Source organism: Perna viridis, chromosome 14 (genome assembly GCF_037379345.1).
Source record: "Perna viridis isolate PV_CMFRI_1.1 ecotype Kerala chromosome 14, ASM3737934v1, whole genome shotgun sequence".
Classification (NCBI taxonomy): Eukaryota; Metazoa; Mollusca; class Bivalvia; order Mytilida; family Mytilidae; genus Perna; species Perna viridis.
In genome coordinates, this window is record NC_142458.1 from 17491700 (window position 1) to 17509793 (window position 18094).

The window sequence follows — 18094 nt, forward strand, 5'->3', positions numbered from 1 at the left end:
TTTAGAATTTATGTTTATCATTGAACTCAACGGAAATTAAAAAAAAAGAGAGACTAAGTAATCAAAAACGTTTTTTTTTTAAATTTTATCTAGGCGTAATTGTATTTTGTAAAATATGTGATTCCGAAATAAATGTAATTAAGCAAAAAATCTTTTTTTTCGTTGTTGACAGTAAAATCTACGTGCCAAAAACCGGAAACTCATTAAGCCACCTCACCTAAGCGATTGTTTTGAATTGTTAACTACATAGTCACACTTAATAATCGCAGACAGAATACGGAAATAAATTGTCCCATGATATGTATACGCTCCGTAACTAAGATTCGAACCGGCTATTGATATTTTCTAGGGACATTTGTGTAGTGAACTCCAGAACCATATGATTAATTTTTTCCTAAGTGTTAAAATAACCTTTTGGTTCATTTCTGACAAAGTATATATTAAATATATTGCGTTGTGAAAATTCTTGTCATGGATTGATTGGACGTGAATTCATATGAAGGAATATTAATTTTAGGCCTTACTGTGAGATCACGGTTCAATATTTTACTTTTTTGTTCATTGAGAGAATGGATTCTAATTTCAAACAACTAAGTCTTTCAAGCAGTGAAAATAGAGCTTAAACATAACCGAAAAACGAAAACGAAACATATTATAATATATACATGCACGCTGTCAAAACAGTTGTGACTGTGTAAAAACTAATAGAATCAAGTTCTGATTTGAGAACTCAGCATTGACATATTTGATCACAAATGCATAACATTTATGATACGTGTCGACCTGTGTAGTGAGTGCTTTTTTGTCAAATCAATTTGTCTGTTTTTTTTTCAAAAGTTTTTTTTCTCACTTTTATCAGTATTAAAATGATATATCTTATATTTACTTCGGTAGTGATCATGGGTGAAGTGCAGTTCGATGGAGCAGGAATAAACTGGTTCAATGCATCTATAGAGTGTAGAGTGAAAGGACTTGGACTTGAACATGACAACTTTACTTTGTCAAACTTTGATGAATTAAAAGGACAGACGTTTTGGATTGGTATCATAAAGTATAGAGAAACTTCACCTTGGCTAGAGACAATCGGTAAGGACCCGTGCGAGTTTCGCGTAGTATCATTTTAGTATGCTTCGAACAAATCCGACATGAATGTTCTACTTTTTATTGGACCAAATTATATACAGCATGTAGGTAAACTGACATTATAGAAGTAATAAATCAGACATTCAGACATGCTCTTTAACACATAAATTTTAATAATTAATCATGTACTCATGTAATCATGTAATCATGCAATATAAACTACCAAGAATTGCAAGTAACAGTGACATAAGTAGCAATTTAAGTAGAAGTCTTGTGAAATGTGATTCACCCAAAAAAAGGCTACATATTTTTATTTTTGTAATTAAGTTGTTTTATGGGTCTAAACTATGACATGTGCAATTATTCATTCAGGTCTGCTTGCTCTTAGGAGATAAACCACATTGAAAATCCAATAGATTCTATAATATTTGAGTGTCATTTACAGAGTTATCTCCCTTAACTTTGAAATCTACAGTGCATTCTTTACAATTTTATCTCCTAAAACCACGGGTTATATGAAAAACTGAATGTTAATTTCTGTTTACTATGACAATTCAAACAAAATATCAAAAATTAAAATATGTAGGCTTTTTACCCATGAATCACATTTTGAACGATTCTTAGCTGGAATTCTACTTAACTTCATAGAAATTTATCTCGAATTTTGGAAGCTCTGTAAAAAATATTTTTTCCAAGGATGCGCACTTGTCTGATATTTCTAAATGAATAAGCTGCAGTAATTGTAAAAAAAGGCATTTTTCAAAACCATACAATCTACAAAAAGTAGTCACTAAACATTATTTTGTAAGAACAAAAAAAACACTGCATTTTTTATTTTTTTATTAAGTGTAAAACTTTAATCTTATTTTTCGTTGAACTTCGCTCATTGCATAGCAAGTCAATATTTTTAGTGACCTATTATGTAACTGTAATAAAAGTAGTATATCATTCCATTCTTCTGTGTTCATTTTAAACAGCTCGATTGATTTTGTTCGTGCAACGTAGTTATCTACAGTTATAAACTTTTCTTCCTCTGTTTCGTGATTGTCTTAAAATGTTAAGTAGTATTCGATTTTATATCACTATATATTTTTATTTGATTTCTGCTTACATTTGCCTATTTGTAATACATTTAAACAACCATTTTTGTTCCTTCTATTAATCTTGTATTTTTTTCCAAGAGGCAATAACCTAATAACAAATTAAAAAAATGACAAATGAGTCACCTTTTTTAATTTTTTTACAAAACTTAAACTGATGATTGATCGCAAAATTGGCACTGTTTTTATTTTAATTTGGTCTTTCTCACAATATCACTATAATTTTTAGGTTGCTTTTATTTCAAGGGAGATAATAATGCTGTAACCAATTTAAAGTCGATTGTAGAGTGTCAACTGCACTGCAATTCATCAGTATATTTAAGTTACCAGGTAAAGCTCATTGCATCAACGTTTTCTTTCAATACACATGGGAAAAACGTATGTATGTATTCATTTGTTTTATACATGCATGCTTTTCTCTCTAAGATTTCAAATGTTAATGTCAGATTTTTAACACAACATGTTTCAATAATGAAAAAAAAGCAACAAATTTATGAGTTTTCGATGATGCATATAACAAACATCTGTTATATGGTAAAGGTAATTCTAATTACAAAATTAATGCATAGCAACAACAGTTTGATCCGAGTGTTTCTTTTATTAGTCAGACAAAAATAAATACAAAATACTTTGGCTACGAACTGTATCGGATGGAGATGTTGACGGTGACTGCTTTAAAAAACTGTTTTAAATTTTATGTTATTGTTAATCATTCACACTTGTTCGAATATTGATATATCTTTGAGATAACAAAGTAGTAGGAAGAATGCTTGAATAAATTAAACATGAATTAAATCAGAATAGTTATTTTGATAAGAAATTTCAAACAGCTTTTCCTAACATATAATCTACTTTGAAAACTTGTCTTTATAGTCTATATTAGTTATTTGGTCTCACACTGATATGCTGCACCGTCGAACAACTTTCTCTGGAGGGGTAGGGGTAGCACATTCGAAAAGTCAGGCGGAGATATATTTGAACTTTTGGCAGACGTTTCGATTCTTGAATTCCATTCTCCAGATAAAACTTTCATTCAATATTAGGTAGTACTCAGATTCCATAGAGGGACTTTTATAATTTCCATGCTTAAAAGAAGATACTCTTCATCCTTAAAATATAAATGTTGTCCTATTGCTTGTATGTCTTACATGTATATATTGATTTCTCTTATAATGTGACGGATGTCTAGACATTGTATTTTTTTCAGTTTTGATAATGCTGTATTCAATTAGTTTCCTTTTTCAGTTTTGGTCCTGCACTTGAATTTTGAGGTCTTCCTGAATTTCCGTTCTTTTTACATGCTGCAGTATTTTTGTTTGCCGGTGGTCATTTTGTAGAGGCTAATGCGGTACAGCTCTTGAATGGTATAAACTTCCGACTTCCAGTATGGACTGCAACATATTTAATGATAACTAATTTATAATTTGTATTTCTGAAGAAATTCACAGGAGATTGTAGATGCTTGATGGAAGTAAACGATACAGAAAAAGTCAGTGTAAAAAATTGTTCCAGCCAATTTCCTTTAGATGACAAGGCATTGGTTTACAAACGTAAGCTAATATCTCATAAAATAGTAACAAAAACCCCCCCCCCCCAAAAAAAAAAAAAAAAAAAAACAACAGTTAACTCTATCGTATTGCTTCATCTTATGGTTTATCATACGAGTGAACACTATAAATAGAAATATCACTAAACAATAATAAATATATTCTGCATAAAATACAAGAAAAAGGGTTATGTAAATATTATTGAGTAGACATTGTAGATATAGATGCAATACATTCAAACATGTATTTTGATAGTGTGAAGATATAAACCGAGTTTTTTTTTCCTTAGGTTTTCAATTCAATGAGTTGTATGACGTGAATGAATACAAAGACTGCATGGTATCAGTTTGTAGAACTAACGTATCATTACAAGCTTACAGCTGTAAAAATGCCAACTTTACAGTAAAAACTTTATGCGGTACGAATGTTATCACTGATAAATGTTTCTCTGTAGGTTTTGCTTTTACTTCAAATCTTATGTGTATGTTTATTATACCTTTTCAACTTTGAAACAAAGTTACAAATAACGTTTAATTCAACTATTTTGTCTGTTCATTGTAGAAAGATACATTTGCTTGGATCCTCATTTCATGCATTTAACCTTTTTTTCAAATTTCAGAAATAATTCGTTTCTTTTTATCTTATTATCGAGAACCAAGTCTGAATGATACTGAGCCCTTTTACTGTCTTGTACTATACTTATCTTCAGATTCTTTTACCCGTACAAACTTTTAAAAAATTGTCCAGTTTATGACCGTCTGGTACGTGTCATTCGCATACAATGCACTACATGACCATCATGTTTTTAATACATTCGAGTACAGCGAGATCTCCCGTCTCAAGTAGCATAATGGAAAAATATCTTAAAGCATTGAAAAATATATATAACGGTCTAAACAATTCCAGCGATGTTAGAACTGTCAAATTTGCGATGCAAATTTTTGGTCGCTCCCTCCGCGGGACTCGAACTCGTACCGTTGGATATCTATGGCAACGTCTTAGAATGTGACGACTTTATTCGCTACAATGCTCCATCGGATCAAATTGATACAGGGAAGATAATGGAAACTTTTAGAAAGGTCTGAAAAAATCAATTCCCAACGATGTTAGAACTGTCAAATTTTTGGACGTTCCTACAGCGGGACTCGAACTCGTACCGCTGTGACATCTATAACAGCACGGCCTGCACAAAGTACGGTGCCCTAGACCACTCGTCCAGCTAGGCTATATAAAAATATAGCCTTCGCTGGCCAGGTCATTCCTCCTTTTTTGGGAATTTTTCAGCACGGAAGATAATGTAAACGTATAGAAAGGTCTGAAAAATTCCCAGCGATGCAAATGTTTGGACGTTCCCTTCTAACATCGGAATTTTTCAGACCTTTCTATACGTTTTCGTTATCTTCACTGTATCAATTTGATCCAATGGAGCAGTGTAGCGAGTAGAGTCGCCACATTCTAAGACGTTTGAATGATAATGATTTGTTGTGACATGCATCATTAATTTTATCCTCTATCCTACCTAATGACACCTAGATGAACTGTCTCGTACTACCTTGCATCGTGTACTAATTTAGAGCCCTGGTTTAATCATACAAGGAGGAAGGACCCGGTCTGCGAAAACTATATTTTTATATAGCCTAGCTGGCCGAGTGGTCTAGGGTGCTGGAATTTGTGCAGGCGGTGTTGCTATAGATTTCACAGCGGTACGAGTTCGAGGAACGACCAGAAATTTGGGATGGAAATTTGATAGTTTTAACATCTTTGGGAAGTTTTCAGACCTTTCTATATATATATATATATATATATGCATGTATATACAAACAATAAAAACATGGTATTTTTTGTATTATGTGTTTGTTGTTGCTGCTGACACTCGAAAAGTTGATTGAACGTTAGCGCTAATTTGTATATATATTATGTTTAGTTATCTAGTGATTTATCTTTTTACATGTACATCCTTAAATAACATTATTGTATAAGTATATATGTCACAGAGGACGGGAATCCTCCAAGCAGAGAAACATTCTGGACATACAATTACTCAAACGCACGACAAAAATGCTATGAAACTGGTAAACAATTGCTGTCGACAGAGGTTTGTGATCAAAATAGAACTCGAAGCTGGACAAATGCATTCCGAAAAACAAAACTTGTGGAATATTTTGAGGGTAAATATTTATAATCTTACACATTTTACATACTTTATATTATGCTGTTATTTTATTATGGAACAGAACAAGCATTAATGTCCATTTGGTTTGGTAAAGGCATTGTTTTTTTTTAATTACATAAAGATTCAACGATTGCATGATTCCATTTTTGTCAAGTTCAAATTTAATAATAGACAGGATCAACATAGAAAAATAAAGTAATTTAAATAATATATTGAATGAAAACCTACCACAGTTTGCTTTGCTTATCCTTTGCAATGTGGTCTTAAATTATAATTATTTTTCAAATTAGAGCTTATCAAAAGCATGTTTGTTTGTTATGACGTTAAAAATGTATTTGTAGCTAAATCCGAAGATGTTACTCCTGTGGAATGTCTGACCGGTACAATTGTGAACACCACAGGAAAGCAAGAACTGCAACTACTGCCAGAGTCTTGCCATGACAAGTTAAATTATTATGCCTGTAAAGTCTATAAACCAAGTGAGTTTTGTCTGGAATACAAATCATTATTGATACAATTACACTTGCGAATATATTTCGCCAGAATTCGATTATATGCATAAAAATAACCAAAAATATGTTCGGATATCTCAATTGTATTTTTTACGCATCTTATACATTCCTTGGCAGCCAACGTAAAATTTGTCTAAAATCGAAATAAATTTCTTATTTGAATTTAGTCGTGATTTAATTGACAAAATAAATGTGAAACGTCAAGCTTACATTGATATTGGACTTCTGTGTATTTTGTAATTTATTATGATACAAATCTGGATTGTTTTAGGAAGTAAATTCCGTAGTTTTGATGCATAATGAACAAGTAAAATATGATAACTAACCGTTACAATGCAACAATCGTAAAATCACAAAGTAGACTTATTTGTGTGCACTATATTCGTTAATGCTAATTGTATACTGATGTGTTTTTTTTTCTATAACCAATTGCCTACCTCACCACTTTTTTATGCTGAAGACGAATATCGCTTATCCGAAATATTCAATGTAAATTTTACCATCTTTTGGTGATGTTAAACATATTTAGACCTTTATGTAATTTATTGTTAGGTTTCGCATCGTTTTTAACTATCCATCACCCCGTAAGAGTGATTGTTGACTTTAATTTAGTCGATGATTATTATACTACTTCATTTTATACAAATGATTTCAAATGAATAATACTTTACCTGATGAGGTTGATTATACGTGTGTTTTGTGAATTGTATTCTTGAATTTGGTACATAAGTTTATGTGAAGACTTTACGGTAAGAACAATAAGATCGTTTGTCATTTTCTTTTTGCTTATCGTTACTCAATCAATTGTATCTTTGCCTTTTTCATCCGCACATTTCTTTGATATTTACAGATTCCAATTTTCCGATTCCTTATATCTTATCTGACACGTACAAATATCACAAAGATTATAATTCTTATATTTTTAAAGTAATTTAATTCGTGAATTAAAGAAGAAACACAAATTCGTGGATTCTTAAATTCGTTGTTTTGAAGTCTTATGTATTGAAGTGTATACATCGATGGAAATTTCCTTTTCGTTGGGAATCAAATTTCGTTGTTTGGCCTATCCATGAAAACAACAAAAATTGGTACTCCACAGTGGCCAGATTGAAAACGGGAGGGTTGTGATCAAGCCACAGTACTTTAACCTACCTGCATTTTTGGACTTGTTCAAAGTAAAACAAATTCTGACCTTTGTTTGTCTATTAAAGCAGGTAATAAATTTTCCTGTATTTGTGTATATTAATGTTTTGGGGCCAGCTGCTCCCTACACTAGTCTGTGGTGTGAAGGTTTCTTTGTCGTTCATTGAGGATCCATTGGTTGCCTTGATCTGACTTTTTTGTCGTCCCAGTATTGCAGTTATCTCTTTAATACATACACAATATCCATTTTCGTTATATATTGTGTAACAGAAATCTCATAGTCTACAGAGGATGTATGACTGTGCCATCTTTATATTGTATACTTCTTTGTCGTAGGTTTAAGTAAATCGTTTTTGCTTCAGGAAATGTCTTCGAATACTTATATTTATTGACTGTATCATTCAGTGTGGTTATTGACCAAATAAATTGATTTTGTATACACACTAAAAATAATTACTTTATTTTCTAAAAATCATGCACGTCAAAAAATGTTAATGACACGATGACAACTCCAAATGAAAGATCAGACTTATGAAAAAGGAGGCAAAACAAAATAAAAACGAACAGTTTTTTTTAATTAAATAAAAATAAAATAAAATAAAACATAACAAACGAACAAAGTTTGAAAAAAAAATGAACCAATAAAGGTACGCAAAATACACGCATACCAGAATAAAGACTCAGAAAGTATTTGTTTTCATAATTGCCTAAAAAAGGTGGCATGCACCAATCGTCAGTCATTTGTTTGCATCCATGAATCGTATATTTTAAGAATACACGTATCACTTTGTTGTGCAACAATTGGTTACAAGTATGATATTATATCTTCTCGGAATATTTCAATAACAATAAAATGTTATTGTCCCTGGTCAATAAATTCTTTTTTAGTCAACTTTCCTTTCCACCCAACAAGGTAAGACTATCACTGATCTTTCTTTCAAACACTCGAGGCTAACATATTTGCTAAACTTGTTACCTGTTGCCATGTCTGTCAACTTTGAAAAGTAATCTATCTGATCCGGGAACACCAATAAACGGCTGCTTTACCTCTTAATAGTTACTAATAGTAACGATTTACATTACGTTTAATATTACAAATTATATACAAAATATAAAAAAAATACTTATAGTTTGATAACTTCCAAGATGGAAAGGATGGCAGTGGTTGAGTTGTCCTACTCACAAAATATGAATGTTTTATAAAACAAATCGTGCTTTGACTTCGTATTACTTTTGACGATTATCAGCCAAAATGAATTATAGTGGTTCTACCCCAGCACTTTGTGTAACAATAATATTTCCGACGTTGTTAGTCTCGTACGAATCTAAACAACTGTATGCTGGTGATTCTATGCTATAACGATTTTACGAGCTGACGATTATACTTTTTTCCTGCAAATTAATGGGGATGAATAATAATTATCATTTGAACTGTTCACTACTATCTGATATTGATGCGAGGTATATGTTCTTGCTAAATATGTATAATCTACTAGAAAGAAAATTTAGGTTTTCTTCTTATTCCATGTAATATTTAGTCGTGTTTGTTTTCGGCACTGAAGATATACAGAATTTTGTCCTAGCTATCTGTTAGCATATTGAATATTATATACATTTTCTACTCTCTGTAAAAAGTTATGAAAATGTATCTTGATTCTGAATACTTGTAATATTATAGTGTATAGTCTTGCTTCAATATGTGCTGATTCCTCAACTTTGAAGATAATTATCATTCACTAATTTATCTGGCATTTCATCTTCGCGTTTTTAGTATCTCAAATTTTGTTTTGCATTATTTACAGAAGTCATGGAAATATAATCTTGATTTGTTAGGCGCAACGTGACCTTAAACTGTAATGACCTAAGTTTGATTTGATTGATTTGAACCAGGCCAAAATTGATATTGAACCATTTATTCTGTATTGACTTCGTTCGTTGATGTATATCGTATGGATCCTAATATATATATATATATATATATATGTTATATCTAACAATTTTCTCGTTGAATCGTTAGTCAACTAATTTACTGTCATTAGTGATTAAAATTGTACTGCTATCAGTTTACTATCAAAACTTACTTAAACGTATAATGGTAGTTAAAACTATTCTACCCTAAAGCGATATAAGAACAATGAATAGCAATGGTTTATAAGATGGATTTCTGTCATTTTATTCTAGATACCGATTCCTCGGAAGATCAAATCCAAGTCTGAAAACGTACATGTCATGTATACAACTACGTTAATCTTAGATTTACACTGCTGCATGTACAATGTACATTCCCATATATTACTTCTAATGAGAGTATTTTGTGATAACTTGCATTAAAAGAACCTTTAAAAATTGTGTATATATTTATATTACTAATGTGTCAACACAAAATCATAGCATGACGGCAAAGCAATAAATGAAATCCCAATTATTTAATATGTCCAGTTTTATACGATGATATAAGTTGTTTATTGAATCATTAATTGTTAGTTATATTATATCATTACTTGTAAACTATAATGATAAAAAATGCCAAAATAGCATTTAAAAATTGTAACTTGTCTGATATCAACTGCACCAAAGAACTTTACGTTCGTTTATATTTTTTGTTGTGTTTGTCTGTTTCCCTGTCTAGTATTTGAACCCGGATAACTTTCTTTTTTTATTTCCGCTGTTAGAATCTTAGTTCACTTGATCACTCCTTCAGCACTGATCTACTTTGTAATATTTGTTACTGCTAGTCACTGAAATCACTATTTTGTATATTGTTATAATGATTCGCTTTCAAGAGCTCTGTGAAGCGTTTTGTTTTTGTAACTCAGTCTACTTATTATTATTTCTTCCTGTTTTTACAAGAATTTGAAATATAAATTCAAATCGTTCTTTTTTCCAGATCATATAGTTATGACCACTAAAAAACCGTCGATTACAGGTATGTATTGGGATGTAATTACTTACATGAAAATACAAAAAAAAATGATGTAAATGGCACCAAATTGTATATAAAAGTTTGAATAATTAAAAAATGTAAGCGGACGATAACGTTCCATTTGCACTAGTGCAATTATAGCAGCAACACCTTAAGAAAAGATTTCATTCTGTTATTGGGTAGGTTGCTGATTAATATATATATATAAACATCTAAACTATAATATTTTTCATTTTAACGAAGGAGGTAAACCGAACAAACGGAAGTGAAAGAAGTTCATTCATAAGATCAAGTATTTCAAAGACAATGTATAATTTCTTTCCAGTACCCTTGGTTGGAGGCTTAATTGGCGGAAGTTTGGTAACATGTGTTTCTATTTGTATCCTCATTTGGAAATTCAGGTAACAATCTTGATATGTATTTAAAAAATATATATACATTATTATACAACACAGTTAACATGCACTCATCTTAGATTTGTCGGCAAATCAATTTCCAGTTTGTATTTTAGTTGTTTCATGAAAGGCTGCAATGTAATTATACCTAGAAAATTTTAATCACACATCACACCTAAATGAGACATTTTAGGGCCAAATCTACGACGAAGAAAAATATTTTGTCTATGCATATATGACTTATGGCTATATTCGCATGGAGGTGCAAATGTGGCGGATGCAAAGTATTATCAATAATTTTAAACAAAAATTTCCCGGACAAAGTCAGTTTATCTGTAATCGGCATTGTTGTTGAAACAAGTATGTTATTTCTAAATTAATAGTAATATCAGCATCGATATTTCTTTAAGAAGGAGCAATAAAGATAAAGATAAAAAGAACAAAACAGAAGAACTATCTTGGAAACGAGAACAAAAACATGACAAACATGAAGGAAATCTACAGTTTGGTTTAGTTGAAGAAGACGTGAAACACTTACCTCATTATCCGGTCACCAAGAACGAATACACATTTGTTGACAAATCCGTATCCGAATATGCCGAGGTCGAAGGGAAAAATTCCCCAGCTCCCGATACAACGTATAGTGTAGCTACAGAAGATGAGTATGAACAACTGAACAATTTATCAAGAAAGATAACACGAGACGGGAACGTTTATGGCATTGCAGGGCTTTGTGGTGAAGATGAGTATAACACTATAAACAGTCTCTCGGCTTCTAATATTATATCCTCAAATGGATTATATGATATAAATACAACGCCGTATAAAGGAAATGACAAGGCATAATTACAGTTCTGAAGGTGGTTTGACAACGATTATTTACACGTTTTCTAAAGAATGCATTTGTCTTTATATACAATATTAAGATTATATAAAAGAAGACTGCATTGTTTGGACTCCTTTATTTGTGTATCTTGAAACTTCATGTTTAAACATATACAACAGCAATACATGGAGGAAGATCGTTAGTAAAATCTGGTCAGGCACACGTACAATGTATGATAAATTATTTAATTTCTGTTCTTTGGTGTGGATCTGATGTGTTTTTAATTGATAAGATAGAGCAATGAACATCTAAAACAAAATGCTTTACAGGTAAAAGGATTTTATGCCAATATCATAATGCCAATATTTTATGTTTTTTTATTTTAGAATCAAATAAAATGCTTGCTTTATAGAACACCAATGTGTGCGCATAAATTAAGCACTGAATCTTCGAAATAAATAAAGGTTATCGCTTCCCCACTCAAAAGTGAGAAAAAAAATTAGTTACTGGTTGATACAGTCATACTCTTATCCATGTTAAGACAGTTTGCATTTGTACTTTTACTTCGAACTACGCATTTAAAAGTTTGAAGCTTTTTTATCTCCCGTTCCGTACAATGGTGGTTTTTAAAACCTATGATTTTTTTCAACACTGTATACTTCTTTTCCACATACTCAGTTAAAATCCCGACTAAAAACATTATACATCGTTGTTTTTTCCATAAAATATGGTACACCTAGATACAAATATATAGTTCTTGGTAGAGATTCCTCATACTTTGTAAGAAATAATTCAAAATCATCTTCCAAATATACAGAAGAAGATGTTTACAAAATGCTGGAATTTTTAATCGACAACATATTTGTCCAGTGTGGAAGACGCGTTTTTCAACAAACGGTCGGCATTCCAATGGGAACAAATTGTGCTCCTCTACTTGCTGAACTATTCCTTTACTCTTATTAGGCTGTCCTTGTTGCTACTATATTCCAAAAGAAAGAATATCGTATAGCTACATCCTTTAATCTCAGTTTTCGCTAAATAGATGACGTATTATCTTTAAACAATCCTAATTTTAGGGACTTGATACATTGCATCTACCGCAAAAACTTTGAGATATAGGATACTACAGACACTGTAGAGTCAGCCTCATATCTTGTCCTACACTTAAAAATCGATGGTTAAAGAAATCTATTGACCAGTCTTTACGACAAACGTGATGACTTTTCATTCAAAATTGTCTTTTCATCTGTGGCAACATCGCTTCAGCGCCTGCGTATGGAGTGTTCATATCACAACTCATACGTTATACCAGAGCTTGCCGAGACTACGCAGATTTTTTGTATCGCGCTAGAACTCTAACAAATAGGCTTCTGGAACAGGGTTACATTGCTACAAGATTGAAGTCATCAATACAAAAGTTTTATGGCCGTCATCATGAACTCGTGGATTGTTATGGTGTATCCATCTGCGCCATGAAATCTGATTTATTCAACGTGTCATAGATTTCTTTTCCTCTTTCCTCAACCCCAGACTTGAATTTGTATGAGCAAATGCGGGCGTTTCTAGAAAAGCAGAGGACGGTTACCCTACCGGTGCACCTGGTCCATGCACCTAGTTTTTAGTGGAGTCCGAGTTGCTCATTTGCTTTTGTTACTTTGTTTGTATGAGTTTAGTTACTCTATGTTCTTTGTTGTGTATGTCTGTTTTCCATGTCTGGTCTTTGTTCCTGGACTACATTCTTTTGATTACCGCTATAACGTTGGTTCCCTTGATTACTCATTCAACATAATCGACATAATTAAAAAAAACACACTTACATAAAATTTGGTGATCATCGACACGAATCAGAAGAGATGAAAAAAATATAATCATATTTTACCGTTGCCACCTCAACTACATGGTAGCACTGCACGAGCGACTGTATCTTAAATGACTGCAATTTATAGTAACTGACGTTTCCTGTGCTAAATTGCAGACCGACAGATCCCTTTTGTGTTTATATATTTTCTGAGTACAAAAGTAAAATACAGTAAGCACGTACATATACAATTTTTTGTTGATAAACTTACTATTACTTTCATTAGAAATCAACAATACTATTAACGAATGAGTAAATAACAACAGACACTGTTTTATAATAACATATGACTACGAATAGTAGTACATTGGCCTGGAAACAAACTTTAAGAAAAAAAACTGCCTATATAAGGGTTAACTCTTTCGCTTCCTGTGGGAGCCTGCTGATATTGTATCACACATTCATCACATAATACAGATAAACCAGCATAAAATTAAAGACAAATTAATTTCACACAAAATATAAACACTAACGTTTGCGTGAAATAATTCGATAGGGCGAAAAAATAAATCTGAACTGCTGACAACAATTAGCACGACATGACCGCTTGACACAAATATAAGATTATTCATGTAAAAAAAAATTCTTTAAGAACTACATCTGCATGTAGGGTATTGAGCAGAAATTGCAGATTTTTAAACATGACCGTTGAGAATTTACATGTACATTCATGCACCTCATAAACTGGCAATGCAATTCATCAGGTAACAGTTTTGTTATTACTACTGGTCAGTGTTTAGATTTTTTTGCATATATTCAGAAAGATGCACACTGGATACGAAGAAATGTAGTTTGTTCATTATATACAAGAAACTCAAGCAACATTTTACACCCAAAAATGCGTAGAAATTGAATATACATTTTACATATAAACTTTGTAATTTCGTTTACATGTAGGGACATGATTGATATGTGTACATCGTACATGTACAATCATTATTTCCGGATAAAGAAAGCAAATTGTTAGAGAGGATTGTTCGTTATCCTTTCGATTGATAAATTCTGAGAGCCTGGATTTTTTTACAGGCAAACAAAGCCAATGTTTGTTTTGATTTTCCAACATTCAAAAAACAAGGGTCAAATAAGAGTTCAAAGCCGATATAAAAACAGTTTCAAATTTAGCCGGATCGCATTAAGCAATCAAATTCAAAGCCAGTCAACGCAAAGTTAGGTAGATCATAAGGTAGATCAACGAAGACATTAATACGTATACTTAACCAAACAAATATTGAATACTATTGGATTCAAATGTTAATGCATTCACATACATGTATGCATGTTCACAGCATGGCTTTATGTCAAATTCAATATTTGATGGAATAATATATTATTTCAGACTTTATTTGATGAAAATGATTGTGTTTATATGTGTAAGTTTCATTAGCTGATGTCAAAATATGCAATCAAACGTTATTTGCAACAAAAGTTACTCCGATTAACAAACATTACAGTATGTAAGATTCTGTAAGTTTTATTAAAAAAGCAAATTGGGTTTTCAATTTTTTTGTCTGTGGACAAATATACAAGTATGAATTCTGTTTATTCGTTTGTTTGTTTGTTGGGGTTTAACGCCTGAGCAGCAATATTTCAGCTATATTCAGGCGATAAACATGCAGTGGATGAGAAAATGAACATGAAATGATGATGAAATGAAAAATATGATGGGACACAAGGATAATGGGGTTGACAAATTTTGATTGCCACTGGAAAAAGGGGAGAGGTGGGTAGAGTCGGGCAATTTAACCTCCTATGGCGGAGCCCTATGGTTCCTACCCCGGGAGAATACCACAGTAGGGTTCTTTAACGTGCAAGGAACGTGGCATCTTTCCCAATACGGTGCACCACTATGGTTTGCGGTCAGGTTTTCCGTATTATAGACTGACAACCCCAGCATGTAACACGCCAGGGGTACCCCATTCCACCACCTGGGGCACACTACCCAGTTGCTCTGTGGGCAGAGCTCCCTAGCCCCCGGCTAGGTTTCTGAGCACTATTTAGTCGCCTTTTACGACAAGCTTAGTGCTGCTGCAGGCCTATTCTTTTGACAACTGAACCTGCACGGGGTAGTATGGATTCTGAAATCTAGGGGAATCCCTACTCTTCTCATTTATGTCCGTACCCCTTTTCACATATTAAAGTTAAGACAATGTACTATATACCACTATATACCAATACGTTCACTGTCCAGTTAGCTTAAATTACAATTAAGTACTAGTCCATATACAATTCAGAAACTGCAAATGGTAAAGTGATTCATGATGAAAAATAAACCCACCAAACAAACGATGGTTTTTTTTTCAGTCTACACATGCTAACCTTTCACATAACGATAAGCTTTTCTGCAATCAGATCTGCGCTTTTTGAAAATCATATATTCATTTTCCACTAAAATCACCCAAATGTAGCCAAATCAAGAACGATAACTCTTGCAACGTGTCAATTTCGTGTACAATCTATGTATTTTTTTTGTCAAAAGCGCAACAACCAAATGAAAAAAATAAGACTGGTTATGTGATCAATAACTGTCTCTGAACAAGACATAAAAGTGAATTATGTGGGTTTTTTACATGCATGAATCATCTTTCGTCTGATTTTTAGAAAGACTGCTTCTTAATACCAATAAATTATCATGGAGCTTGTTCGATAAGGTATACATTTATACATGTCACATTTTTGGAGGAACTCAAATCTTGGTATCTCGACTACACGTTGTAAACAAATTCTAAATTAAACACACATAACCAAATTTAAACGTTTTGTATTGAATTTGAACTAGACGATTTAATTTAATACCAGATTTGTCACAATTAAAAAACAATCAATCGAAAATGGTAAAGTTGTTTTTTGATTAATGTCATTCAAATCATTAGCAGCTCTTAAATTTAAAACAGTTATAATTTAAAGTGCCAATAGTGCATGGTCTTGCAACAATTTAGTATAACAGACGTGTCATTTTATTTCAGTTTCATTGTTTAAGTAGAAAATGTTATAGTGCATACATTTTCGTTTGATTTTTCGATAAAAAGTGACTATTTGTCAATTTAGTTTTGCTTCATCCTATTATGCATGCTGTTGTAATACACTCAATGATAGAAGTACATTCCAAAACGCTGTATATCTGTAGCTCTAACTCGAAGGCAGCGTTAATGAGGTTTCGTAATACCTGCCCCATGCAACCTCCTACATCGTTTTCTCTTAAATGAAGATACACCCAAATTATATGACCGCAGCTCTTAGATAGTTTGTACTATGTATCACTCTCATTCTGTATAAAAATGACCAATTTCCCATTATACAAAGAAAATTCTTTTATTTTTTTAAGAACAGTTTTTGTTGTATTTTATATTCCATGCATTTCGTGTATCTGAATACTTTTAAACAGATTCCACCCATTTTTTTTCATTCAAAATTCACATTCCTTATTCCTCAAATACCAGAGTAGTTCATGTATTTGCATACTTATTTCATATCACTGGTAATTCACTACATACTTGAGTTAACATAGAGTTATCAGTTTAAATTATTATACTTGTCATGCTTCTTTAAATATCAAACAAATTAATATTATACTCATGGAACAAATAATAAAAAGAACGATGTCTGTTCAACGGTTACAGCTCTTGAACTTCCAATAAACAACATATAATATTCCCCCAAACCCTATTATCCACGTTCCAACTCTTCATTTGACATCAATAATTCCTTATTTCCGATGAATTATATTGCTTGTTACCTTATTATATTTTAAAAATTTATACTTCAGTTATCATTTACAAAATTGTCGATGTTTGAATAGTTGACTTCAATCTGGATATATCTAATTTACATAATAATATCAAAACTGATTTCCCCATTATTTCAATTACCCTAACCCTTCCCCCGTTCTCCATTTCCAATATATCAAAGAGTGGGAAGTGTACCACAAGCAGGTACTGTATCAAAATTCATATCATTACACATTTACATGCATCTATGCCAAGGGGTAATAAAACAACATAAAAACACTAGACGTCACGGAAGATATTGCTACGAGATAACGTTTCGTACAATGTTGTTAAAAAATGAAAACAAGTTTCGTCGGATACTTATTTTTTCAGAAATCTAACAAATGCCCACTTTAATATTGTACTTCTACGAATATTAGCTTTTTTTCTCTTATTGATAAGTTGTGATTTATCTCACACTTTACAATAGTATAAACAATATATAATATCATATCAAGCACATAATAAATCACACGCCCAAAAATCGTCATTCATGTCCACGTCAATTCAAGTATACGTTTTCCATGGCTGACATCACAAAATGGAAGTCTTCATTTTTGTCATCGGTATACAAAGCAAGGATTATTACTATAATTAACCACATTTGACAACTTATTATACCCTTGTGAGAAGTTATCAAAAATCATATCAGTGTATAGCTCAAGTCACCTAGACAATTTCGTTAAGCACAGCCATCCGTGAAAAAAAGTCAAGACAAAGAAAAAAGAAAAACTAGGACACGTTGAACAAATTAGTTTTCATTGCGCAGA

General features: G+C 32.0%; 2 protein-coding genes across 4 annotated transcripts in view; both read left to right on the top strand.

The window, feature by feature from the left end:
• The window catches only part of LOC148598448 (uncharacterized), a 59127-nt gene that overhangs the window by 1399 nt on the left and 39634 nt on the right, over window positions 1–18094 (top strand). Inside the window, exons 2-7 of one of the 2 annotated variants that reach the window (XM_088560549.1) lie at window positions 895–1086; window positions 2413–2513; window positions 3622–3733; window positions 4020–4148; window positions 5725–5898; window positions 6245–6382. In XM_088560549.1, coding sequence (XP_088416675.1) covers window positions 895–1086; window positions 2413–2513; window positions 3622–3733; window positions 4020–4148; window positions 5725–5898; window positions 6245–6382 — 846 coding nt within the window. The remainder of the gene's footprint in view (window positions 1–894; window positions 1087–2412; window positions 2514–3621; window positions 3734–4019; window positions 4149–5724; window positions 5899–6244; window positions 6383–18094) is intronic. The other variant, XM_088560552.1, reaches the window with a different exon arrangement.
• Window positions 9595–11826, top strand: LOC148598449 (uncharacterized). 2 transcript variants are annotated; one of them, XM_088560555.1, is made up of 3 exons: window positions 9595–10484; window positions 10725–10882; window positions 11287–11826. In XM_088560555.1, exons 2-3 carry the CDS (start codon window positions 10788–10790, stop codon window positions 11720–11722), a joined length of 531 nt encoding a protein of 176 aa, XP_088416681.1. In that variant the 5' UTR covers window positions 9595–10484; window positions 10725–10787; the 3' UTR covers window positions 11723–11826. The 2 variants fall into 2 exon arrangements, with proteins under 2 accessions (XP_088416681.1, XP_088416680.1); XM_088560554.1 differs by having other exon boundaries at window positions 9600–10484; window positions 10807–10882.